Consider the following 27,006-nt stretch of genomic DNA (forward strand, 5'->3'; position numbering starts at 1 on the left):
GGGATGTGGCTCAAGTGGTAGCACGCTCGCCTGGCATGCGTGCGGCCCGGGTTCGATCCTCAGCACCACATACAAACAAAGATGTTGTGTCCGCCGATAACTATAAAAAATAAATATTAAAATTCTCTCTCTCTCTCTCTCTCTCTCTCTCTCTCTCTCTCTCCCTCTCTCACTCTTAAAAAAAAATAAAAAAATAAACCACACTATTCTAAGTAGAGTATTAATATTATTAATACTATGAAATTTAATTATTTCATGTGGTACTGGGATTAAAATTTTTTCCAGCTCTAGAGAGGCACAGTGGCGTATACCTGTAATCCCAGCTACTAGAAGGCCAAGGCAGGAGGATCACATGTACAAGACTAGCCTTGGCAATTTATAAAAACTCTGTCTCAAAATAAAAAATAAAAATAAAAAGGTCTGGGGATGTAGCTCAGTGATAGAACATCCCTGTATTTAATTCCCAGTAGTGTAAAACAAAAACAACAACAACAACAACAAAATTTTCTAGCTCTAAACAACTGGAAGTTTCTCCCAGAGGCTAAAGGAAGGAAAGGGAGTTCCAGTAAAGAAGAAGGTTTTTAGAAATGGTAATGAGGAATGAAAGATGATGAAATAAGAAGTTAAAGGAAATAGAAAACTTCACACCAGACTAAATTCTCAGATTAGGCTGACTCTCAATAGAAATATTTTCTGAGATCCATATGGGCTAGCCAAACTTTTTTCATTTTTTTATTTTTTGGAGACAGGGTTTTAGTTGCTGAAGCTAGCCTCAAACTTGTAATCCTCCTGCATAAGCCTCCCAAGTCACTGGAATTATAGTCATGTGTCACTAAGCTCAGCTCTATTTCTTCCTTTTAGAAACATTTTCACTATTGTTTCTGACCAATGTTCTATTAACTAATAGAAACAGGATAAAGTGAAAGACATAAGGTATCAAAACTTTCTCTTAAAAACATTACTCTCCTTCATCCCTTTCACCCCACAGGAGAAAAATGAAGGACATATATGTGTTAAAGGTGGGTCTCTGAGTAGAAAAAGTACTAAAATAAAACATTTCAGAAAAATATTTAAACTCTACTTACACAGAATGTTTTTTTCACAGGGTCTTAAACAGTAGATGAAAACTAAGACAGGGAATAAAGCTGAGGAAAGGGAACTGGGACTAAAGATCAAGTAATAGTTGTTTGAGAGAGAAGACCCATCTCCATTTCTCCTTCTTCCAACAGGACTGCCATCAGTACCTAAAGCAAAGTGAGGATGGAATGGGGGAGGAAATTCTAGAACACCACAATAAAAAATAAGGGAATGTAAAAGAAAATTTCAGTTCTCAATACTAGGGAGGAAAAAAGAATTTCCAAAGCTACCTGGCCAATAACTGGAGTAACTGGAGTATAGTCTGAAGCAAATAATCTATGTAAGTCAAAGATAACTTTGTTCAGAGTTTCTTATGTATAGGAATCTCAGGAAAATATGTCTTATCACTCATGAGAGTTCCTAAATTTTGCAGTGAACACTAAATTGATATTCCAAGCACTTCATCTTGTGATGAAAAACAATGCTAAAATATAGTCAGCTGGCCAACAGCATCAGTATCATCTGAAAGCAGGACCCAGGATCCTGTGTTTTTATAATTTGGCTAGGTGATTTTTATTTTTTCATAGTTTGAGAAGTACTTATCTACAGAACAGATTTATAAAAAGGCAAGTTGTTACCCAAGGTATAGGAGGAGGTAAAGTTGTGCACAAGTGAAAACAAGCATGCCTCAGAACTGCCCAATTCATATAATGGGAAAACAGTGACATGGAAGCATGAAACAGTAACTGACATGAGCAAATGGGAGTTGTTGTTGATGATTTTCAATAGAAGTTAGCCAGAGAAGGCACCATTATGTTTTTTGTGATTGATGTGAAATAGAAGAGGCTACTTCTAGAACTAGAGAGAAGAGAAGTGGGAGCTGATCAGTTCAAAGAAGAAAGTAAAGTCAACAAGCATTTCCTGAGAAGGCAATATGCAAAGGGTATTATAATTACCAAAACCTAAGAGCAAAAGTCATAGAAAATAAACCATTAAGAGATTTCAAAAAGAATGAAAAGCAAGAGGGCTCAGGCACAACTATAGAAACCAATAATAAAGGGAAATATGGGAAGTGGTGCCTCTAAAATAGACACTCATTGGACTGGGGGTGTAGCTCAGTGCTACAGCATTTGTCTAGTATGCATGAAGCCCTAGATTCAACCCTTAGCACCACAAAAAACAATAACAACAAAAACCCAAACAAATGAAGAACAACTTAAGGACTGAAGGTGTGTAGTTCATTGGGAGTGTGTGCTTAGCATATTCAAGGCCCTAAGTTCAATCCCTATCACCAAAAAATTAAATTGAAAAAATACATATATAGCCAGGCACAATGACACACTCCTATCATCCCAATGACTCCAAAGGCTGGGGCAGTAGGATCACAAATTCGAGGTCACCCTCAGCAACTTAGCAAGACACAGTGACAATTAATTAATTAATTAATTAATAAGGATCTATGATGTAGCTCTGTGGTAAAGGGCCCCTAGGTTCAATACCCAGTACTAAAGAAATAAAACAACACAAAGGCCTAGGGAATAGCTCATTGGTAGAACATTGCCTAACATGTGACAAAACAAAAAAATAGTTTTAAGATGTATGATATGTCAAAATACATTCTACTGTCATAACTAATAAAAACAGAAAATTAAAAAAAAAGATTTTAAGTTTTATTCTTGGAACAAATATTGAAGAACAATGGATAAATGACAATATTGTCACTGGTATTAGATCCCTATTTTCTCTGATGAGCATCACAGTGGGGCAAAGCATTCTCTTGGGTAACAAATTGCATTTTTTTTTTTTTTAAAGAGAGAGTGAGAGAGGGGAGAGAGAGAGAGAGGAGAGAGAGAGAGAGAGAGAATTTTTAATATTTATTATATTTTAGTTCTCGGCGGACACAACATCTTTGTTGGTATGTGGTGCTGAGGATCGAACCCGGGCCGCACGCATGCCAGGCGAGCGCGCTACCGCTTGAGCCACATCCTCAGCCCACAAATTGCATTTTAATGTAATGGGATTCTAAATAGAAGTTTATGGTGATTTACTATCATGCCAATGATTGTGGATCAGGATACTTTGGGAAGGCTATATTGTAGTAAATCCAACAGTAAAGTTATTGATAAAATAATAATGTGAATCCTCCCATTAGGAATACCACAGAATAAATAATTTTAAAGTTAGACAAGTGAGATATAAAACAAAAAATTTTAAAAAATTAGACCATCAAAGATAGTGACTTACAGATTTTTGGATTTCCTTTAATAGGAAACTTCACAATCATTTCCTGGGGATTTTTGCAGATGAAAACAAATGGAGAATCAGATTCTTGACTGATGTCTGGAAACTGTGAATTATAAAAATAAAAAGTTCAAGCTATTTGGGATAAATTTTGAATTTTAAAGAGATCAAAGCATGTCCCAGATTTTACCTTGACATTCTGATGATAGTATTCCTCGTTTCTTAGGTAAAGAGGATTATGCTCAACAAGAAAGAACAGAATTTCACCTTTCTGCAGTCTTTAGCACAATTTTATATACTCTTGCCTGCCACCTCTGGCTTTCAATAGTGGGAACTGCTTCATAAACAAAGGATGCCTGACATCCTTCCAGGCAAATCAGAACTGACCATTCTTTTTAACACAAACAACTCAGAGTTGGGAGATTCACAGGTCTCTTTCAGAAATATTGGTTCAACCCAAGTGAAGCACTGGAAGACTTAAGAAAAACATTTGTGGAAATTCTGCCAGCAACAGTACACACAGTTCTTCTCTCACTAAAGTCAAGGAAGATGATTCATTCTGAAAGGTATGAACATGTAAAAGCTGTCTTAGGGTAAAAAGGTAACTGGCAGAACAATTCTGAAATTGTTTTAAAAGTCTTTTTTGGATCTCTTATCACAAAACAAATTTGCCTGAATACTTAGAACTTTTATTCCTTCTACAAAGACAGGCACAGAACCTAAAAAAAAAAAACTATACTTAGTACACAATCACAATTTAAGGAACAATTAGGGGTTGGCAGAAAATGTACTCTAGCAATGCCCAACTGATCTGGTGTTACATTAGTTCTTATCTTGGGATATCCTGTATTTAGCAAGATGGACAAATATGACTGATAGGCATCTGGGTCAGACTTAAATTACCAGAGAAGCTGTTCTCCTAGTAACTACTATAAAATATGAAATTAGCTTTCCCACTTGCACAAGGTCCTGGGTTTGATCCAAAACATGGCCAAAAAAGACAAAAATAAGAAATTATTTTTCCACTCTTATTCTTCCAAGGATTTAAGACTCTAAAGTAGAAATAGAGGTTTCAGTTAAAAAAAAAATCAAGAAAATTCAAATTTATCTAGTGGAAGCATAAACTTCTTTACTGATCACTCTGTCCAAAGTGATAAGTTGATACTGTACAGAAAACAGGTAATAGCAGCTTTTGTTTCTAACCATATACCATAGCTTTCAGTGTAGGACAGGTGTGGCATATCCTTCATAAGAAGTAATTGAAGGGGCTGGGGCTATGGCTCAATGGCAGAGCACTTGCCTAGCATGTGTGAGGCACTGGGTTTGATCCTTAACACCATATACAAAAATAAGCAAATAAAATGAAAGCGTGCTGTCCATCTTCAACTACAAAAAAACCCCAAAAAACCCAAAAACCAAACCCCACTTAATATTAAGTATCAACCACAAACATATTCACAAGCAACATCAAAATAGTCACAGTGGAAAAGACAGTAAAGACGGGAGGGTGAACCCTCTTCTTCCCTTATCCCCTGGATCCTTAGAACTCAAAAAAAAAAAGCAGGGACCAATTGTTACTGCTGGGTATTTAGAAGGAAGTAAGTTCCACATACTGAGGTGCTTTGGCACAAGTAAGACCAGAGGCTATCATCAATACCTTTAAGCCTAATTCTACAGAGAACAAAGCATCAATAGTCACAATTACCATCTCTTTAATTTTTCCCTTCTCTATAGCTTACAAAAAGGACAATGCTGCTAGGACTTCATAGCTCTGCTTTTCCAAAACGGCCAACCATTTCATCCATTCTCTCCCTTTTCTACCACACTTGTAACTCTTTCTTCCCTATTGGATTAATCTCAATAACACATAAATATTCTGTAATATTTACTATAAAACAAAAATGTCTCCCAGATCCTACACTAGCTACTACCCCATTTTTCCCAGATCCCCTTTACAATAAAATTATCTGACCAGGCAGTGGCCCATGCCTGCAATTTCAGGGACCTGGGAGGCTGAAGCAGGAGGATGCAAGTTTGAGGCCAGCCTGGCAACTTAGTAAGACTCTGTCTTAAATAAATACATAGGGCTGAGGGTGTAGCTTTGTGGTAGAGTGTTCCTGAGTTCAATCCCCAGTACCATAATAAATAGACAACTAGACAATTAAAAAAAAAAAAAAAGGTGCTAGATGCAGTGGCGCATCCCTGTAATCCCAGCAGCTCAGGAGGCTAAAGAAGGCTGAAGCAGGTGGATTGAGTTCAAAGGCAGCCTTAGCAACTTAGCGAGGCCCTAAACAACTCAGCAAGACCCTGTCTCTAAATAAAATACAAAATAGGGATGGGGATGTGGCTCAGTGGTTGAGTGCCCCTGAGTTCAATCCCTGATACCTACCCCCCAAAAAAGAGCTGGCAGGGTGGCTCAGAATTAAGCACTCCAGGTTCAATCCCTGGTACCAGGAAAAAAAAAATAGACTAGAGAGGTAGCTCAGTGGTGGAGGGATTGTCCAGCATGCAAAAGCCCCTGGGTACAATTCCCATTAATCTCTCATTATATACATACAAAAGAAAAGAAATAAAGAAAAGAAATAAAGAAAAGAAAGTAATTCTGATGAATGTTAACAGAATAAGTAAATGTTGAATAATAAGGAAAACTGGAAAACTGAGGGACAAATATAATGATACTATGATAAACTCCTTGGACCAATCATGCCTTATAATGAAGATAAACATTAAGATCTACTTTCCTAACTGAATCTCAAATCCAAGTTCCATGGGAGTATCCCTTTTCTCACCCTGCCACCAAACACAGGGCTTACAAGACACAGAAATGAGGAGCAAAGCAGCCTACAAACAATAAAGCAAGGCCTTCACGCTTAAGGAAGGATTATTTTTCATTATTAAGGACACTAAGGCAAAGTCAAAGTACCTCCAAAAAAGCATAATAACTCCTAATGCCTGTGCATTAAGGACCACATTATATTCTAACAAGTCAGTGATAGTTGTAAGAAAGGGATCTTTGACCAAAGAGTGAAAAGACTAAAATTACTGACCCAGAGAAAGAGTAAGTTAAGAGAGAGAGGTGAAGAATGTGAATAAACATGATGTCACATTCAGTTCAGAGAGGATGCTAGATTTGGCATCAATGAAATGGAATAATACACAGTTTAAGGAATGTGGGTTTTACAATTAAGCAACCATCCATAGTTAGTAAAAGACTCTTCAGACAGTTGCTGCTGTTCTTGTCTACAAAGACTTCTATCACCTGGCTTCCAGTCTGAGGAGCAAGGAAGGTAGACCTACTCTTCCTTAATGCCTCATAAATTTCACAGCTATCTAACATAACAGGTAATTAACTACTAAACAGCCACTTTCTTCTCCTCTCCAGAGGGAAATTATTCACCAGTCATCTAGAAAACATTTCTTTTGCCATTTTTATGAGAGAGGAAAAAAAAAAAAGGTAGTACTTTTTGGCAACCACTTCTGATTTAGAGCCAAATGGGCATTTTTACCCAACTCTGAAAGCTTCCATTTAGTTCTTGTATTAATGTGATCAATAACTCCTAAACTAAGTCATTCTTCACATTAAGTCCCAGATGACCTATAAATCTTATACCTATCTTCAGAGTCAAAACAAAGAGTTAATAAAGAACTCATTGACAAAGCACATATATATGCTGAAGGTTTTCTTGATTGAACTTCAAGGAACTAGATAGGACATGAAATCAGGCTCTGAAATCTAGTTAGCTAAAAACTGACTCCAAGAAGATTGAGGTGATAAAACTCAGAAAAAGAAGGAAATGAGTCCGATAAGAGGCCACAAACACAACAGAGCCAAAGAGGCATATCCTGAAAGCAACTGCATCCTTTTTTTGGGGGGTGGGGTGGGGTGAGCAAGGGGAGATGGTAAATTAGGAATTGAAATGAGGGTGTTCCAGTTCTTTTTATTTTGAGGCAGAGTCTCACTAGATTCCTGAGTGTCTTGATAAACTGCTGAAGCTGACCTCAAACTTGTAATCCTGCTGCTTCAGCCTCCAAAATGGCTGGGTTTACACCTGGTAATTAATATCTGATAACTGCAGCCAGTTACATTAGATTTTTTGACCTTTCATCCTATATATTTGTTACTTTGTATTCCTTGACCTACATCTTTGTATTTCCTCTCTGAAACCCCAATCCTAGTAACCAGTGTTTCATTCTTTATCTCTCTATATTTGACAACAACCCCCACTTTTTTTTAAAGATCTCACATATAAATGAGATCATACATTATTTTTCTTTTCATATCTGGCCTCTGTCACTTAGCATGAAGTCCTCCAGTCTTCATTTTTTAAGCTGAGTAATATTTTGTTATATAAACATATACACAACATATATATATATATATGAATGATACACACCAGTTTCTTTATCCATGTGTCCACTGATGGGCCACTTGGATTGTTTCTATATCTTGGTTATTGTGAATAGTGTTGTAATGAATGTGGGTGTGCAGATATCTTTATGAGGTAATGATTTGGAGTATATTTCAGAAGAGGGAATGCTGGGTTCAGTACAGTCTTTCTAAAATATACATCTTATTATATCATTTACATGGTTGCCTTTAGAATATAGTTCAAATTCCTATACATGGCATTTATGGCTTTTCACATATCAATCACTCTTTGCTTCTCAATATTGGCATGACCATTTACTAAGCATTCACTATGAGCCAGACTGTTATGTTAGGAGACATACAAGTGAATAAAACATAGATGATGACCTAAAGGAACTAAATGTGAACATGTAACCTCCATCCCCCACCCCCCAAAAAAAAATACACAAGGAAAGAAATAAGAAATACAGTAACATACTACAGTTATAGGAGTATGAACCCAGTAGCTCAAAGAAGGAAATGATTAATTCTATCAGACAAAAACTGGTTTGAGGTCAGGGAAGAATCTATAGAGTGATATCTGAGCTGTTTTAAAGGATGAATAGGAGCTCTCCTTGTGGAAAAAGGCATAATGAAGGCTGGGATATAGCTCAGTTGGTAGAGTGCTTGCCTCACATGCACCCTTGGTTTCAATCCCCAGCACCCCCCAACACACGCGGCATAATGACTTGATATAGAATAGTATACTGAGTAGTATACTGAAGGCTAGGCTCAGTGACACATAACAGTAATCCTCAGGAGGCTGAGGCAGGAAAATCACAAGTTTGAGGTCAGCTTTAGCAAGTTAGTGAGGCTTTAAGTAACTTGGCAGGACCCTGTCTCAAAAACAAAAATAAAAAGGGCTATAGCTCAGTGGTAATGTGTCTGGGTTCAATCCCTGGTACAAAACAAACAAAAAAAGGTATATTAAGGGGCTAGGGCTGGAGCTCAGTGGTAGCACACTTGCCTGGCATGTGTGAGGTGCTGGGTTCGATTCTCAGCACCACATATAAAAATAGATAAAATAAAGATCTATAAACATCTAAAATTTTTTTTTAAAAAAAAGGTACATTGAGGAAGATATAAATTCTGCTTTCATCAGGATTTCCTTTTTTTTTTTTTTTTTTTTAATTGGGTACTGCGGATTGAACTCAGGGGCACATCCCCAGCCATTTTTTTTATATTTTATTTAAAGACAGGGTCTCACTGAGTTGCTTTTAATAAGCCTTGCTATTGTTAAGCCTGGCTTTGAACTCACAATCCTCCTGCCTCAGCCTCTGGAGCAGCTGGGATTACAGATGAGTGCCACTGCACCTGGTAGGATTTACCCTTTTTTAGAAGCTTCCTTAACTCTCCCCATTCCATCTAAACCCAGCTGAGTTAGGAGTTGGGTCCCCTCCTTTGTGCATTCCACTATCCATGTAATAATTATGACTGAGTTTTTTTGTTCGTTTCTTCTAGTAGGCTTAATAATATAGAGGGAATGGAAGACCTCTTGTTAAAACTCTGGATCTTTAGTCTTTATTATAATGCCTGGCACACAACACAAAATAATAAATATTCCTTGAATGTGTGATTATATAATATTCTGAGGCATACAATATTGAATTAGGAGATAATTTGTCACTTGGATGACACAACAGATTGCATGACAAACCAAGAAGGCTCAAGCAGATTGTAAAAACATATCAAGGCCACAGCAGATTCCTTCTAGGTCAAGCAGACCACTTTCTCTAAGACTTTCTTAACTTATAGGTTAAAATCAAGGTATCACAACAAATAACTGATTCTACCTATATTAAATCTCTTATATATGTTCTTCTCCTGCCTAATTCCATAAGCATTATACTAAAACAGGTCTTTTTATATGTCTTCCCTAGACTATAACACTCTTTTCACTAGTCTTCCCACATTCATAATCTTTCCACTTGAATCCATTTTCTACATTGCTGCTAATGAATTTTCTTTTCTTTTTTTTAGGAGAGAGAGAGAGAGAGAGAGAGAAATTTTAATATTTATTTTTTAATTTTTGGCAGACACAACATCTTTGTTTGTATGTGGTGCTGAGGATCGAACCAGGGCGCACGCGTGCCAGGCGAGCGCGCTACCGCTTGAGCCACATCCCCAGCCCACTGCTAAAGAATTTTCCTCAGGCAAAGCTCTGATCATGTTACTGCCTCATAAAACCTTCAAAACCCTCCTCCCGATCCTGCAACTCACTAGAAAAAAAGGTTTTAATTCTGTAGCCTATCATTCAAAGCTATCAACTTTCTGACCACAATCTACCTTTCCATTCTTGCTTGCTGCTTGTTCCTCTTCCCTCACATATTTCTTTCAACCAACTGATTTGCCATCATTATTCTTACATCCTCATAACATCCCATCAGTATTCAGGATGGCCTTGACCTTGACATTCTACCTCAGCTTCCAGAGTTATCTGGGAATTACAGGTACACACCACCTCATCTGGCCTCCCACCTGTGCCTTTGCTCACATTACTTCCTCTCCTTGGAATATGCTTTTCTTTTTTTATTTTGCAGTACTAGGGATTGAACCCAGGACCTTGCACATACTAGGGAAGGGCTCTATCACCAAGCTACATCACCAGTCTTTTTTATTTTTTGAAATGGCCTTCCTGAATTGCTCAGGCTGGCTTGGAACTTGGAATCCTCCTGCCTCAGTCTCCCAAGTCGCTGGGATTACAGGAGTGCCTCACCATGCACAGCAAGAATATGCTGTGCTAGCATGTAAATAGGAAGGCTTGGACAGCAAACTCCCAATTTTAACATGGGGTGACCAACATTACACAAGTTGTTTGTACTCTCTTAGCTTTAAGTTCCTTATCTCTAAAAGAGGAATAATAGTATCTTGCTTGCAATTGTTGTGAAGTTTAGAAAATAACATATATAATAAGCATGGCACATAATAAGTCATCAAAAATGATAATGTTTATTACTTTCCTTCAAGGCAAATTCAAAGCCATCTTTCTTTCTTTTTTTTTTTTTTTTTCGTACTTTGGGACTGAACCCAGGGCATTGCACATATTGAAGCCATTTCTTAATAGTTTTGTGGATTTCCTTTGAGTTAGAAATAATCACTCCCTTCTTCAAATCCTCAGAGGCAATCTTACTTCTGTTAAGACATTTATTTTGGGCTGGGAGTGTAGCTCAGTGGTATAGAGTTTACATAGTATGTTTGAGGACCTGTGTTTGATCTCTAGCATTATTTTTTTTAAAGCGTTATCTTTATTTTTTAGATTTTGTTTAATATTTTTTAGTTGTTGATGGACCTTTATTTTATTCATTTATTTATATGCAGTGCTGAGAATTGAACCAAGTGCCTCACACATGGGAGGCAAGCGCTCCACCACTGAACCACAACCTCAGCCCCATTTTTTATATTTTATTTGGTTGTTAACAAAATATAAAATATTTTTTATATTTTATTTGGTTGGGAAATCTGGTACCCTTTCAGATTTCCAAGGAAAGAATCTATGTATCTTTTTGTTTCCTTTAGTGTCTAGAATGGTGTCTGACTTATATTTTACTATAAGAAAATTTTAAGAATTACACATTCACTGTTAGATGAAAAACTAAACATTGAAGAATTCACATAAATACATGAAAAAGTGGCAATATTCTTCGTCTCTCTTCTATTGTGCTTCAGCACAACAGAAAACATGCATGTATATATGCGCACGCACCCACACCCACACCCACACACACACACACACACACACACACACAGTTATTCCTTAAAACCCATTTTTGTTGTTGTTGGATACTGAGAATTACACCCAGGAGTACTTTACCACTGAGCTATATTCCAGTCCTTTTTTAAATTTTTTGAGACAGGGTCTCCCTAAGTTGCAGAGGCTGGTCTTGAACTTGTGATTCTCATGCCTTAGGCTCCCAAGTACCTGGGATTATAGGCAGTGTCTCTGTGCCAAGCTCCTTAAACCATTTTCAAATGGATACTTGATACTCATCTGAAAATGATGATAAAGACAGTCTGTTCTGACTTAGAAACTCTAGTAAATATTCTCGTCTTCATTAGAATCCTGAAAATAGGTTTCCCATCTCAGGTGAGCTGTGAATTTAAAGAACTGCTTGGAATTAGGCTATTTGCTAGTGATACACAATTTCCTTCTTTGCTGAACTGGATAATAACCTGTGATCCCTGAGGAACACTGTCAGGTCTATGAATTGGCAGATTTTCTCTGTGCAACATAGAGGATATTTTAGTTTTATTATTATTTTTTATGGTGCTGAGAACTGAACTCAGGGCATCACACATGCTAGGCAAGAGCTTTACCACTGAGCTATACCCCCAAATCCCTCACAAATTTTAAAAGATAATTTATGGCCTTTGTCTTTTTCAAGGCCAATTCCTGGTCTGCATATTGACTATTACTTCCTTCAGTACTCTAATTTCCCCCTCTTAGACTCACAGGCAATCCATTAGTGATGCAAGCTTTGACTTACAAACCTAAAGCGATATCTGTAATCTTCCTGAAGATCTATGTTGCTTAGACACTCTTAAAGAAGGAACAAGTCATACTCATACTCTCTTCTCTACTGGAAGACTGAAATTCTATTGCTGGTGTCAATTACTGGATGTAGGCACCCAGCAGAATGCTTCAGCATAATTCCTTGAAGATAGGGTTTTGGTTGTTACAAAAGCCATAAGATCAAAAGGACTAAAGGGTCAGAAAGCTGGCAGGAGTGGAATGGATTCAGTTCAAAAGAAATAGAATAATCAATGGCCTTGAAGATTTCAGACAATCAGATTTTCTTTTGAAGGCAGGGATAAAAATAGCACAAACCCTACACAGACTCATTGAAACAAAAGCCAATAACTCAACTTTTTGTCTCAAGACTTGTTAGGTCTCCAGAACCATTCACAACCACAGCTGCTAATGGTTGTGGATTTGGCAATCAAAATGTCTTTGTTAGAAAAAAAAAAAAAGTTTTAACTGCCTGACTATTGAGGTTAGAAACCACAGCCTTGATGCATTGTTGCAGAGTCCTCCCTGCTGTTTTTGAGAGCTTACATCTGCTGTTGGCAGATAAAATGCTGGTAAACTACTAGGGCTCCTTCCAGAGGAATACAGGAGGAGCTTTTAGGAGATGACTCTCATCTACCTTTCTCCCCCAAGTTAAGCCCACAGCCTTTTATGGGTGACTGTTACCTAGTCCAGGTTATCCTCAGGCATTACTGAGGAGGGTTGAGAGTCTAGTGGTGGGATTTTTTTCAGCACAAATTAGCCATGTTGGCCAAATTAGTCTTAAAAGATAAAAGGAAGACAAGTTCTTAGCTCAGGAGAGAGCACGTTAAGCACACATTTTTTTATTTTATTTGCTTATTTTTAAGTGGTGTTGAGGATTGAACCCAGGGCCTCACACATACTAGGCAAGCACTCTACCACTGAGCCACACCCCAGCCCAAGCACATATTTTTTAAAAGCCACTTATAATGTAGTGCACTTAATTTTAAAACAATCACTGACAAAATCTTTTTTGTTCTTTTTTTTTTAAGAGAACAAAATGATCACACTATGTTAAAAAATAATGAGGGCTTGGTGATTTTAATTTATCAAAGAAAAGTCAAGAACATAATGTCAGAAGTAAATAACTGAGTTTCTTTGAAGAAGAAAAAATGTTAGGAACAGAAATAGAGAAGTAAAATGTGGTCCAAGTAATATAGGAAGTTACTTTCAGTTGAAATAAAAATGATTAAATCCACACTGGTTTTCAAACAAAATGTGATTCAGTTGGGTGATAAGAAAGGCTTGCTGAGATGCTGAAGAACACACAGGAAACTTTCCTGGATGGTTCTCTCTGTGCACTGACTTAAGGATAAAGGAAAATCAAACATAGCAGACAAATGCTCTCTAAACTATATATACTAGGTTACTAGTTCTGCAGTCTGTAAACAGATAATATGCAAGTGTGTGTGGTGGGGGATGTAGCTCAGTGTTAGTCCAGCATACATAAGGCCCTAGATTCAATTCCTAGCACTGCCAAATCAAAAAAAGAAAAATTTAGGGACATTGTCTAGTATATTCACCTCTCATTAAGGGCATAATGTATACCAGCATATTAAGGGCTCTGAAAAATTCTGTAGTAAAATAAATTTGTTTAATCCAAAGACATTTTCAAGATACATATTTCAAAGAACACCTATGCTATGGAATAATTTTAGAGATGCTAGTATAGGGCTATTGTTCCTAAATTCTCAACTTGTTTCTTTAGCAATAAGAATGAGGCTTAAAGTGGTGGAGTCCTTGCCTGCCGTGTGCAAGGCTCTGAATTTGATCCCCAGCACTATGAAAAAAATAAAATAAAAATCAGGCTGGTATAACTATGCAATTATATTTCTTACATTAAAGAACTCTAGTTCAAAAACAGACTACCCAACTACATTTTTTACATCACAGAACTCTAAACAGAGACAGGTAGATGATTACACCAAGGGTGGTCGAGACATTTTCCAAAAAGGCAGCCAATGCCAAAGCTACAACTTTTTTTTTTTTTAAAATAGTACTAGGTATTGAACCCAAAGTGTGCTACCACTGAGCTACATCCCCAGCCCTATTTATTTATTTATTTACTTATTTATTATTGGTACAGCACTATTTTGTGTTTTAGAGACCTGAGTTGCTTAACGCCTCGCCATTGCTGAGGCTGGCTTTGAACTCATGATTCTTCTGTCTCAGCCTCCAGAGCCACTGGGATTACAGGCACGTGCCACCACACCTGGTCCTTTTTATTTTTGATTTTGAAGAAGGGTTTCATTAAGTTGTCCAGTCTGGTCTTGAACTTGCCATCCTCCTGCCTCAGCCTCCTGAGTTGCCAGGATTACCTGGGCCACTGCACCCAGTCAAAGCTACAATTTTTAGAAGTGAAAAGATCTTTATCCAATAAATAACAACAACTATTATCAATCGGCTATTATTATTAATCCTGAATATATTCACATGCTACACTCAAACACAGGAAACAAACAATGGTGAAAAGCTGATGACCAAGGAAAAATGATATGGGATTCCTGTGTTTGACAAAGCCTACAGGTTTCTGGCATTTTGGTATATTTTAATGTCATACATAAGGAAAATTCATAATGAGAACTGACAGGACTTCCAACAGGGAACATATTGGAAGGTTCCTACACTTCTACATGCTGTCCTCAGCAACCTCAGAACATAAAACAGAATGTAAGCTGAAGGAGGAACATCATGTTCACCTGAAACAAGAGTATCCTTACGAAACCAAAAAAAGATTTACTTTGTTAATTATATTCTAATTCTTGTAACCCTCATGTTATTCTATACTTTAGAATTACAGTTTCCTGAATAAATTTGTGGCAGAACCATCATTTAACTGTCTAGAGTTTGAAATAATTTGACCTTTGTCAGGAGATAGTTTTCTTGACCAATAAAGGAGAAAGTAAAACAAGGCCCCTTTCCAATCACCATCCACATGGGCAGATGCAGCTGGGTTCTCTTTTAGAATACAGATATAACATGAAGAGAATATGACGCACTAAGTTTTATTAAGTTGTTAAGAACTGTCTTTTTTTTTTTTTAAAGAGAGAGTGAGATGAGAGAGAGAGAGAGAGAATTTTTAATATTTATTTTTTAGTTCTCGGCGGACACAACATCTTTGGTGGTATGTGGTGCTGAGGATCGAACCCGGGCCACACGCATGCCAGGCGAGCGCGCTACTGCTTGAGCCACATCCCCAGCCCCAAGAACTGTGAGTCTTTAAAACTGTAAAGCCCATACCAATATAAGGTATTTTTATAATTATTAATTCTACAGTGTGGGGCGGGGGGAGAAGAAGGCTGAGGATGAAGCTTAGTGGTAGGGTGCTTTCCTAGCATGCATGAGACCCTGGGTTGGATCTCTAACACCACAGGAAAAAAAAAAAAAGAGAGAGAGAGAGAAACAGGGAAGGGAGGAAGAATGATGACACTTGGAAAAAAAAAAAACAGTCAAAAGGCCCATAGATAGTACAGGCACAAGAGTGCAAGGCGGTGAAGGGCCTCCACATGTCTATGGTTCTGTTGAGGTTTAGATTGGATACTAATGGCAGAACAAAAGAGTAGGAGTCAAAATTCACATCAAAATACATGCACTGTGGGCTGGGGATGTGACTCAAGTGGTAGTGCGCTCGCCTGGCATGTGTGCGGCCTGGGTTCGATCCTCAGCACCACATACAAACAAAGATGTTGTGTCCGCCGAAAACTAAAAAATAAATATTAAATTCTCTCTGTCTCTCTCTAAAAAAAAAAAAAAAAAATACATGCACTATACTCAGACACAAACAGTAATCAGAACAGACTGAGGAGGCAACCCATAAGAAAATAAAAGACAGAAATGTAGGGGGATAATAACTGTTGACTAAAATCCGTGAGGAAAAGATAAAGAAGTTGAGATAGCTATGAATAATAAAGGGATAAAAAGGAAGCATTAATAGCAAAAGTGCAATGCAGAGTCAGGTGTGGTGGTTCATGCCTGTAATCCCAGTGGCTGGGGGTGGGGCCACTAAGGTAGGAGGATTTCCAGTTCAAAGCCAGACTTAGGGGGCTGGGATCGTGGCTCAGTAGTAAAGCATTCACCTTGCACACGTGTGAGGCACTGGGTTCGATTCTCAGCACCACATAAAAATAAATAAATCAAATAAAGGTATAGTGTCCATCTATAACTTAAAAAAAAAAAAAAGCCAGACTCAGCAATTTAGTGAGGCCCTAAGCAATCAGGGAGGCCCTTTCTCTAAATAAAACACAAAAAAGAAGGGCTAAGGATGTGGCTCAGTGGTTAAGTGCCCCTGGATTCAATCCCTCAGACAAAAAAAAAAGCAAGACAGGCAGGGAGGGAAGTAGCTCAATGGTAAAGCACTTGCCTAGAATGCATGAGGCCCTGGATTCAATTCCCAGCACTGGCGCCCCCCCACCCCCCCAAAAAAGGTAAGTCTGAAAAACAAAGAATTTACTGAGAAAAATTAAACTGAAGCACATTTTATTAAACATAGTGGTAGATGTCCTATTACCTATAGTATCTGTTCAAAACAATAGGAAAACTATACTATTAGTGAGACTCCTCAGGCTTCGTTTTTGCCAGAATGAAACTAAATATAAAAATCCTGTATGTCAAGAATTTTTCAATTAAGCTAAAGTCCTTTGTCTCCCTCTACTGTTCAAAAATGTACTTTGTGGGGCTGGGGCTATAGATCAGCGGTAGAATGCTTGCCTAACACATGTGAGGCCCTGGGTTCGATCCTCAGCACCACATACAAATAAATAAATAGAATAAAGGTATTAAAAAAAAAAAGTACTTTGTTATGTCAGTTCGATTGTCAATGATCAAAAACAAAATAGACATGGATTTGTACATCTACACACACACAAACACACCTGACACAATCGAAGCAATTGGTTTTCAAACACACTTGCCTACTATCATGAGGTCAAATGCTTTGAAAAGCAATAACAGATCTATCATACCCACCACCCAATCAAAATGATTCAGGGGATACTTTTGAAGACTTCCTCACCAAAAGAAGCAAAGCTTTAGTAAGAGATGAAGACCCTATACTTTTTTGCTGGACTATGGCAATAGTTTCCTATTCAGAAATGTATATATACCAGTTCTCCATACACCAAATACCAAAGCATCACTAGGTTTTTTTCTGTCATTGATAGGGTCTTTTCCTGCCCCAATATATCTTATTAAAAGACTCCTTTGGGGATGGGGTTATAACTTGCCTAGCATGTGTGAGGCACTGGGTTCGATTCTTAGCACCACATAGAAATAAATAAAATAAAGGTCCGTCAGCAACTAATACAAAGACTATTTTGATGGGTATGGTGGTGCATACCTATAATCCCTACTACTAAGGGGGCTGAGGCAAGAGGACTGAAGTTCAAGGCCAACCTGGGCAACTTAACAAAATCACATCTTGAAAAGATAAAAATAGGTCTGGGGCTGGGGCCAATGGTAGAGCGCTTGCCTCACATATGTGAGGCACTGGGTTCAATCCTCAGCACTACATAAAAATAAGTAAATAATGATATTTTAAAAATAAAAAATAAAAAGGGCTGAGATGTAGCTCAGTGGTAGAACTCTTGCCTAGCATGTGTGAAGCCCTAGTTTCAATCAGTACCAAAACACAAACCAACAACAAAGAAAACAAAAAAAGACACCCTTTTTCTTCATATGTCTAAATATATTTGCTAGCACCTTATTATCTTCAGGATATGCTGTATTAGAGGATCTATAAGTCAGTCATGATGGCGAATCTGCCTGAGAGAAGTATTCTTTACCTACCTGCTCTTTAAATTGTTTCTGGGACAAGCAATCAACTAGATCCACACAGCCCAGAAGACAACCTGATGGATAGTCATTGGGAAATTCCACATCTGAATCAAGAAAAACAAAAGGATTAAATAAATTTCCTTCTTTGTTACTCTGGAATTCAGGAATCTGTTTTGAATTATGAACAAATAACTCTTTCTATTATCTATTTATAGCCATAAGGAAAACAATGAGTTTTGTATCTGGCATAACTGTATTTTAGCAAAATACCTAGTGAGTGGCTAGCTAAACTAGGAAATTTTTCCTTTAGAAAACTATTCCCGGGGTTGGGGATGTGGCTCAAGCGGTAGCGAGCTCGCCTGGCATGCGTGCGGGCCCAGGTTCGATCCTCAGCACCACATACAAACAAAGATGTTGTATCTGCCGAGAATTGAAAATAAATATTAAAATTCTCTCTCTCTCTCTCTCTCTCTCTCTCTTTAAAAAAAAATAGAAAACTATTCCCTCATCTCATCAAAGTTCAAGGACTACTAATTCATAATAAGGATGTGAGGGAGGGAGGAAGAATAGAGGTAATTTGGACTAGACAGAGGGGAGTGAAGGGAGGAGGAAGGGGCATGGGGTAGGAATGATAGTAGATAAATCAGACATTTTTACCCTATGTGCATATATGATTACATGACCTGTGTAACTCTACATCATGTACAACCAGACAAATGAGAAGTTATACTCCATTTATATATGATATGTCAAAATGCATACTATCATGTATAATTAATTAGAACAAATAAAAAATATATATTAAAAAAAAAGTTCAAGGACCCTACAAGTTTATTCCAAACAAATCAATTCTACTATACTCAACTGGATCATACTGGAGCTTGGTGATAATGGATTTTAGAAATGAAGACAGGCAGCTACAGGTGACAATAGAAAACTATAAAAATGTGATTAAAAAACATAAGCATGAAGGTCAGGACACAAATCTAAAACAAACTGTACCAGTCAAAATAGAATTTTTTTTACCCTTTCATTTCTTTCTTTTGGGAGGATTAAACCCAGGTCCCAGAGCATGCTAGGCAAGTACTGTACCATTGAACTACATTCCTAATTCCAGAAATATGGGTTTTGTTTTTTTCTGGTACTAGGGACTGAACTCAGAGGTAATATGCCACTGAGTACATCCCCAACCCTTTTTATTTTTTCATATAGGTTGTTACAACCAAGTTGCTGAGGCTGAACTTGAACTTGCAATTGCTCGTCTCAGCTTCCCAAGTCACTGGAATTACAGGTGTGCATCACTGCTCCCAGCCATAAATCTGTTTTTAAGAGACTCCTTGCTTAAGTTTGGAGTCTAGACTCCTTGCTTAAGCTTTATGTATTAAAAACTTTTAAAGGTGGTTCTGTAATTCTCCTTTCATTCTATCTCCAAAACAACTCTGAGCTGGATAAGAGGAAGGGACATAGGATGTCTAAGGTCAGAAGTTCTTCTTAGGATCCAAATTTACTGTGCTTGGGGTGATTCTGAAAATTCTCTGTTCAGGTCAATCACCTTTGATCTATCTGAATCCAATAGCAGGTCTCTATTTGGGTCACTCTTGATTATATTATTTGTGGTTGTTTTTTTTCCCAATTTAAGATCCCAGAGCTTATGAATCATTTATATTACTTTCATAGCAAAAAAAAAAAAGGGAAAGAAGATTTTTTTCAGATAAAATTAAGATTAGTTGGTTGATTTTTTAGAAACTGATATTTTTATTTTCTCTTTTTGAGGTATTAATGCTTTGAATAACTGTCTATGATTTGTCAGTAAATAAGCAAATATAAGGTTTAAAAGTCCCTTTCAGCTGAGGAAAAGCCACAGGAAGAAGAAACTGAAAGAATAGGAATATCAATGACTCCTCTCTAAATGTAAGACCAAAAGAATTCATAGCTGTTACCTTTCCCACGGAGAAGTCGATATGTAGCCTGGAGTTCTGAGACTTCTTGAGGGGAGGGTTTTTTGCCTGTGGCTGCTATCCAAAGACGTCCTCTGTGGGGAGTATACCAGGATCTGCCCTCCACCCTTGAACAAATACAAATTTAGTAGGAAGGATCTAAATTCTAGTTTCCCAGACGATGCCACAATATACCAAAAAGAAAGAAAAAAAAAATACTCAAGCAAATTATTCAGTTGAACCAAGAGATCTAAAGAAGATGTCTCACCAAGAGGGAATCTTTTGTGAAAAACACTTTTCTCCCATAATACCTTTCCCTTGAGGATGAAGTCTGTTCTCTAATTTCACCTATCATCAGAACAAAGTTTTTTTTCTCTTAACTCCTGGATAGTTGTCACCTTATTCCATAACTCAGTCCTGGAGTTCTCACTACTCTTGGAACTTCTATAATCCCAAATCTGTAGTTTTTAAGCATCTAAGTTGTCCCACAAATATGAACATCATTGCCATTCTTTGAGTCAAAAGCTAACTTTTTTCTGGAAGACTTGTTGCTTTATTCTCCAACCTGACAGAAAATCCTGACACATAACTTCCCAAGAATGGTATTTAATAGAATAATGATTATGAATAAATTAAAAATAAAATAATTATAAATAAAAATGCTTATCTTTATTTTCTAAGTTGCAATGACACCAATATACATTTCCTAATTATTTTATATAGGGTTATGTTCTGTGTGGATAAGTAAACAACTTGTTGAATAGTTTGAAAGAATCAAGTGAAATGAAAAACTCAAGAGAATTTAATTAGTTTGCTACTTTCTGAGGACTACAAAAGATGTTTCTCTTCACCTCCCATCAAATGAAACAAAGTACCTTAATATTATATCCCTCTTATCTCATTCTTATAATGGAAAGTAGCACTGTGATTGTTTTTTCATATTTGTAGTATGCTAAAACAGATGAATTAGAGGAGTGTCGGGCACATAGTAGGTACTCCTTATGTAGAATGAACCAGTATGTCTTCCTTCTAGACCAAATAACCTGAAGAGTTACTGGGAAAATGGTCTCACAAATTTGGCAGAACCACCCAGTTTATTTCTGTAGGATTAGTGATTGTGGGAATGGATGATGCTCATCCTGTTCTTTCCAATGAGAAAATTTCAATAACAGAGATCCAGAATAGATGAGGGAAATGTAAACATTCTCATTAAGCTGTTTAGCTTTCTACTATGCAAAAAGACACCGAAGTTGCAGAGAAATGAATGAGAAAAACGGACATCTGAGGCTTTGGCTGTCCTGGAGCAAAAGCAGATTCACATGCATTTGTTCTACTAGTACTACACACACAGATTAGGAAATAATTAGGAGCCAAAGCAAGAAAACCTGACCTTCAAATAGAGGCGAAAAAGTGTTTTTATACCTTAACAAACGAGGGAAATGGCAGCTAACAGTGAAACCACTGAAGTAGAAATGACTGTTCCTAAATGCTAATAATTTTTCTTTGTAGAAAGTAGGGAAATGACTAAAGTCTGCAGATTAGAGAGTAAAGACATTTTGAAGTCCTGAACTCTGGTTCTATCTCTGACATTAACTAGTTTTAGCATTTAGAGTAACTGTGTCTTTGCCTGCCTCTGTGTCCTCGTTTTAAACTATTCATAGAGCTAATGATTCGAAAATTTAAATCCTATTTAAATAAAAGGTATTTTTACTGTTTGAGATAGGACACTGCCATGTACATAAAACTCTGAAAAATAAGAAGGAAAAATGAGCTCGCTATAATGCAAATTGAAAGAAAAACTCAAGCAAAATAAATGTCATGATCTCATTATATAACAATCTGAACAAGAAAAAAATAAAGACTTCAAAATGCTAACAATAGCTATTTCTGATGGTGGGGTTATAGGTGATCTTTCTGTTTCTAGATAGTTTTCTGCATTTTACAATTTTCAATTTCATGTATAAAAGCAAAGGAAAAATATTTTAAAAGTTGAATTATGAAGAAACACAACAGGCAGGCACAGTGGTGCATGTCTGTAATCCCAGCGGCTGAGACAGAAGGAGTGTAAGTTCAAAGCCAGCCTTAGCAACCTAGCAAGGCCCTAAGCAACTCAGTGAGACCCTGTCTCTAAGTAAAATACAAAACAAAACAAAACAAAAAGGGAGGGCTGAAGATGTGGCTAAGTGGTTAAGCAACCCTGGGTTCAATCCCTGGTACCCAAAAAAAAAAAAAAGAAAGCATGGAATAGTAAACAGTTATCACCAATAGATATGACTCAGCTTTATAATACCTCTAGTTATTCCTCACTACTTGCTCTACTTTTTGTAGAAAAGGAATTTGTAGTAAAATAGTTTCTGAAAAGAGTTTTTTCACTAGACTCTCTTCCAAGGATGAAAAAAACCTGGTATTCCATTTATTCTAAGTACTGAGGATTAAACCAGGGCTTTATACACAGTAGACAAGTGCTATACCACTGAGTTATATTACAATCCTTTTTATTTTATAGTTAGTTTTTTTTTTTTTTTAATAGTGCTAGAAATTGCACCCAGGCCTCACAGATACACTAGGCAAGGGCTCTATCAACTGAGCTACATCACTAGTTGCCTTTTTATTTTATTTTGAGGCAAAGTCTAACTTACTTAGGCTTCCTTCAAGCTTAGAATCCTCTTGCCTAAGCCTCCTGAAGAGCTGGGATTACAGATATGTGCACCTATGCCAAGCAAAACAATTTTAATTAATCTAAAAATTTGCCAGGCATAATGGAATAATCAGCCTGTACTCCCAGCTGAGATAGGAGGATCACTTGTTCAGGAGCTCAAGATCAGAGTGAGCCCCATAGTAAGACCCAGTTTCAAAAAAACTCTACTACCTAGTTAATATTGTTTCAAGTGCTATGTACTGGAAATAATAAGTAAGCTGGAGAAAATTAATTCTAAATCAAATTTTTGTCAAAGATCTCTCACTGCCAAGATTCATTTCTATTCTTTTTATTTGTTTATTTTGTTATCTAGAAAATTTCTTCACCTTCCAAACTTTTAAAAATATCTTCATTATTTATTTATTTTTAATGTGGTGCTGAGGATCGAACCAAGTGCCTCATGCATGCGAAGCAAGCACTCTCTACTGAGCCACAATCCCAACCCACTTTCCAAATTTTTTATTGGTGCATTATAGGTGCACATAATGATGGAATTTGTTCTTACATATTCATACATGCATATAATTTAACAATATAATTTGGCCAATATCACTCCCCAGAACTTCCTCACCTGCTAGTCTCTTTCCTTCACTGATTCTATTCTTACCTTTTAATCCCTCTGACAAGCAGAGAAGCCCAGGGTTGGTGAATAGATAGGCACCAGCCACCATCAAATCCTTCCTGGAATTCTTGATCCTGGATTCGCAACTGGTGCTGATATAAATTGAACTCAAGTCCCAATCCTGCTGAATGGAAAGCCTTCTTCTGTGAGGCTGCACCTGTGTGGTCTACCCACTGTATAGGAAAACACAAACAGTTCAGTCTGACAGGGAAGAATCCGGGGATGGTGAACAAATGCAATAATGAGGAAATCATAGTAGATACATTTTCTTAGAAAATTTTATCCCATCTTTGTCTGAAACAAGGCCAAAAAAAGGCTGGGGCTGTGGCTCAGCAGCAAAGTGCTTGCCTGGCATATGTGAGGCACTGGGTTCAATCCTCAGTACCACATACAAAAATAAGCAAATAAAATAAAGTCATGTTGTCCATCAAAAAACAAACAAACAAAGCCAAAAAAGGTATAAATTCAGTAAGAGTTCCAGGTATGATAACAAAGTGCCATCTTAAAAGATAGGTAGAATGTTGAAGTCTCCATATAATGCTTAATTCCAGAAGCAGCACAACTACCAGACCAAAAGAACTGTAAGTATTTCCATTTTATACTTATTAAGGCTCTATCTTGAATTCTGGAGGTTTCCTAAGATAAGTGAATCAGCCAAAAGACATACAACATTTTGGTTCATAATGCTTCTTGTGCTTACAGCAGACTCACATGTCAGTATTATAACAAAGCCAAACAGATGCTGTCATGGGCAGTAATTCTGGCTACTGGGTATAAGAAGTACTCGTATAATCCTGAAAAAAACAACTTGTACACTAAAAGAGAAGGAACACTACTGAAACAAGGTTCCCATCATATAAAGGCAATAGAGAATTATAGGATACAGGTAATTACAGGAGACGAAAGAGTTCTGGCAAGAGTTCAGTCAGAGAATCATGAAGGTTAATGTTTCTTTCAGAGCAAGAAGATCAAGTGTTCCAAAATTTAAAAGAAAAAAAAAATGGCTATTAGGATGGTAAGTCTTCATTTTTTTTTTAATTTTTAAAAGTGTAATAACTTATTTTAAAAAAGACTGCTAGAGTACTTGCCTGGAGACTTAGGCAATCATTTAACCCCCTTAAACTTTCAGCTTTCTCAACTGCCAAAGATGGATCTCTAAGAATCTTTTGTTGACAAATTTTTAGATGAATCTCTAAGATCTTAATCTTTTCACAACAAAATTTTATGATTTAACAGTTTTGTCTTTTTCTATTAAAGAATTTAAACTTTACTTTTCATTAGTTTTATTTTTTTGTGGTGCTGAGGATTGAACACATTGCCTCACCCATGCTAGACAAGCGCTCTACCACTGAGCTACAACCTCAGCCCTGTCATAGCTTTTAAAATACCACAGTTAAACTGGGCACAGTGGCACACTCCTGTAATTCCACAAGAGGCTGTAACAGGAAGATTGGAAGTTTATGGCCAGTCTGGACAATTTAGCAAGACCCCATCTCAAAAAAATTTTTTGAAGTATTGAAGATGTAGCTCAGTGGTAGAATGCTTTTCTAGCATGCACAAGGAACTGTGCATGATAGAAAAGCATTATTATTATTATTTTAAAAATAATAATAATATTTAAAAACCACATTTATTGAGTAATTAACTATGTGAAAAGCACAGATTAGGGAAACATAAAACATGAAAAAAATATGGTTTTGCCAGCTGTGGTGGCGCACCTGTAATCCCAGCGGCTCACGAGGCTGAGGCTGGAGGATAGGAAATTCAAAGCCAGCCTGAGAAATTAAGCAAGGCCCTAAGCAACTTAGCAATTTTTGAGAACCTATCTCAAAAGGGCTGGGGATGTGGCTCAGTGATTAAGTGCTCCTGGGTTCAATTCTTATTATATAAAAAAAACTATCTATCTATATATATATGTGTATGTATACATATGTATATTTATATATATATATGAGACAACTGTCTTTTGAATCATAAGGCAAAATTGGGTAAATATTAGGTAAGAATAGAAGTTCTTGTGTGGAAACACTGATCTATTATGGAAAAAATAAGTTATCTTGTAAAAATGTTGGATGAATAATCCTGAGGCCCAAATTCTTAGCTCTGTCTCTACTACAGTTCTTGACTGTAACCAAACAGCCATTCTCCCTCATTATCTTTCAATAATACTATTATATAACCTGTTAACTAATCTACTTGTCTATATTGTTAGTTGTTAAATAACTCTCTTCTATCCTACTGGTACTATGATAATAACTTGGGCCTTTATTATCTCCCCATTACAATAACTTCTGGAACAATTTTTCTGTTTCTAGTCTTAACCTTCCCTCCAATGCATTGTCTGTATAAGCATGGAAGTCATACCAGTCTTCAAGGATCTTCAAGGATCCTTCTTTGCTTACTTTCGAATAAAACTCAGTGCTTATTGTGAAACATAGGGCTTTCAAGAGCAGGTATTATCTACTGCACTGGGTTAAAGAATATCCCCTTGAGGGGCACGAGAGGAATAGACATACTCTAGATAGGGCAAAGGGGTGGGAGGAGAAGGGGGGGGTAGGGAGTTAGCAATGATGGTGGAATGTGGTCGACATCATTATCTAAAGTACATGTAAGACATAAGTTGGTGTGAACATACTTTATATACAACCAGAGGTATGAAAAATTGTGCTCCATATGTGCAATAAGAATTGTAATACATTCCACTGTCATGTATTTAAAAAATAAAATCAATTAAAAAAAAAGAGGATCCCCTTGAGTTCATGTCTACCTAGACTTTGATTATATGACCTTACAAATTTGTAGATGTAATCAATTTAAGATGAGTTCACACTAAATTATGGTGACCTAAATCCAATAACTGGTATTCTTTGAAAAGGAGAGGACACACAGAGATACACATGGAAGAAGGCCAAGTGAAGACAGAGGTAGAGATCGGAATGATTCAGCTACAAGCCTAGGGCAACCAGAAACTGAAAGAGGCAAGAAAATATTCATGTAGAATCTTTGGAGGGAATGTGGCTCTGCTAACATCTTGATTTTGAAATTTTAGCCTTCAGCTATGAGGAAAGAAATCTTACTGTCTTAAATCACCCTATCTGTTTTGTAGCACTAGGAAACTAACACATCTACTAGTCCATAAAAATGCTTTGATTTCCCCAAACCCGCAATGCTTTCAAGATGCTGAGTCTTTTTTTTTTTTTTTCTTGGCCTTAAAAGGGAGAAGCAGTCTTCATTCACTATCCCTTTATTTTTTTAATTAATTAATGAATTTATTTATTTTATAGTAGAATACATTTTGACATATTGTACACAAATAGAGCACAACTTCTCATTTTTCTGGCTGTACATAGTTTAGAGTTAGTCCAGCAGGGTAATGATACATGTAGACAGGGTAATAATGTCTGTCTCTTTCTACCATCTTTCCCATCCCCATAACACCACCCATCCCCTTACTCCCCTCTACACAGAACAAATTTCCTTCATTCTTCCCTATCCCCCCACCCCACTATGGATCAGCATCCACTTATCAGAGATTTTAAACATTGAGCTTTTGGTTTTTTGGGATTGGCTTATTTCACTTAGCATTTACCTGCAAATGCCACAATTTCATTCTTCTTTAAGGCTGAGTAATATTCCATTGTGTATATGTACCACATTTTCTTTATCCATTCAAGATGCTGAGTCATTACACATGTTGTACCTTCT

At 37.0% G+C, this 27,006-nt stretch overlaps 1 protein-coding gene across 6 annotated transcripts in view; it reads right to left on the reverse strand.

Moving 5' to 3' along the window:
* The window catches only part of Trip4 (thyroid hormone receptor interactor 4), a 74,318-nt gene that overhangs the window by 6,219 nt on the left and 41,093 nt on the right, over nucleotides 1-27,006 (reverse strand). For 4 of the 6 annotated variants that reach the window (XM_078048895.1, XM_078048892.1, XM_005316685.4 and 1 more), the window contains 4 exons: nucleotides 23,287-23,474; nucleotides 19,985-20,109; nucleotides 18,057-18,148; nucleotides 3,322-3,424 (listed from right to left, as the gene is read on the reverse strand). In XM_078048895.1, coding sequence (XP_077905021.1) covers nucleotides 3,322-3,424; nucleotides 18,057-18,148; nucleotides 19,985-20,109; nucleotides 23,287-23,474 — 508 coding nt within the window. The remainder of the gene's footprint in view (nucleotides 1-3,321; nucleotides 3,425-18,056; nucleotides 18,149-19,984; nucleotides 20,110-23,286; nucleotides 23,475-27,006) is intronic. The other 2 variants (XM_078048894.1, XM_078048897.1) reach the window with 2 other exon arrangements.

The sequence above is a fragment of the Ictidomys tridecemlineatus genome, chromosome 5, assembly GCF_052094955.1.
Source record: "Ictidomys tridecemlineatus isolate mIctTri1 chromosome 5, mIctTri1.hap1, whole genome shotgun sequence".
In the NCBI taxonomy this organism is placed as follows: Eukaryota; Metazoa; Chordata; class Mammalia; order Rodentia; family Sciuridae; genus Ictidomys; species Ictidomys tridecemlineatus.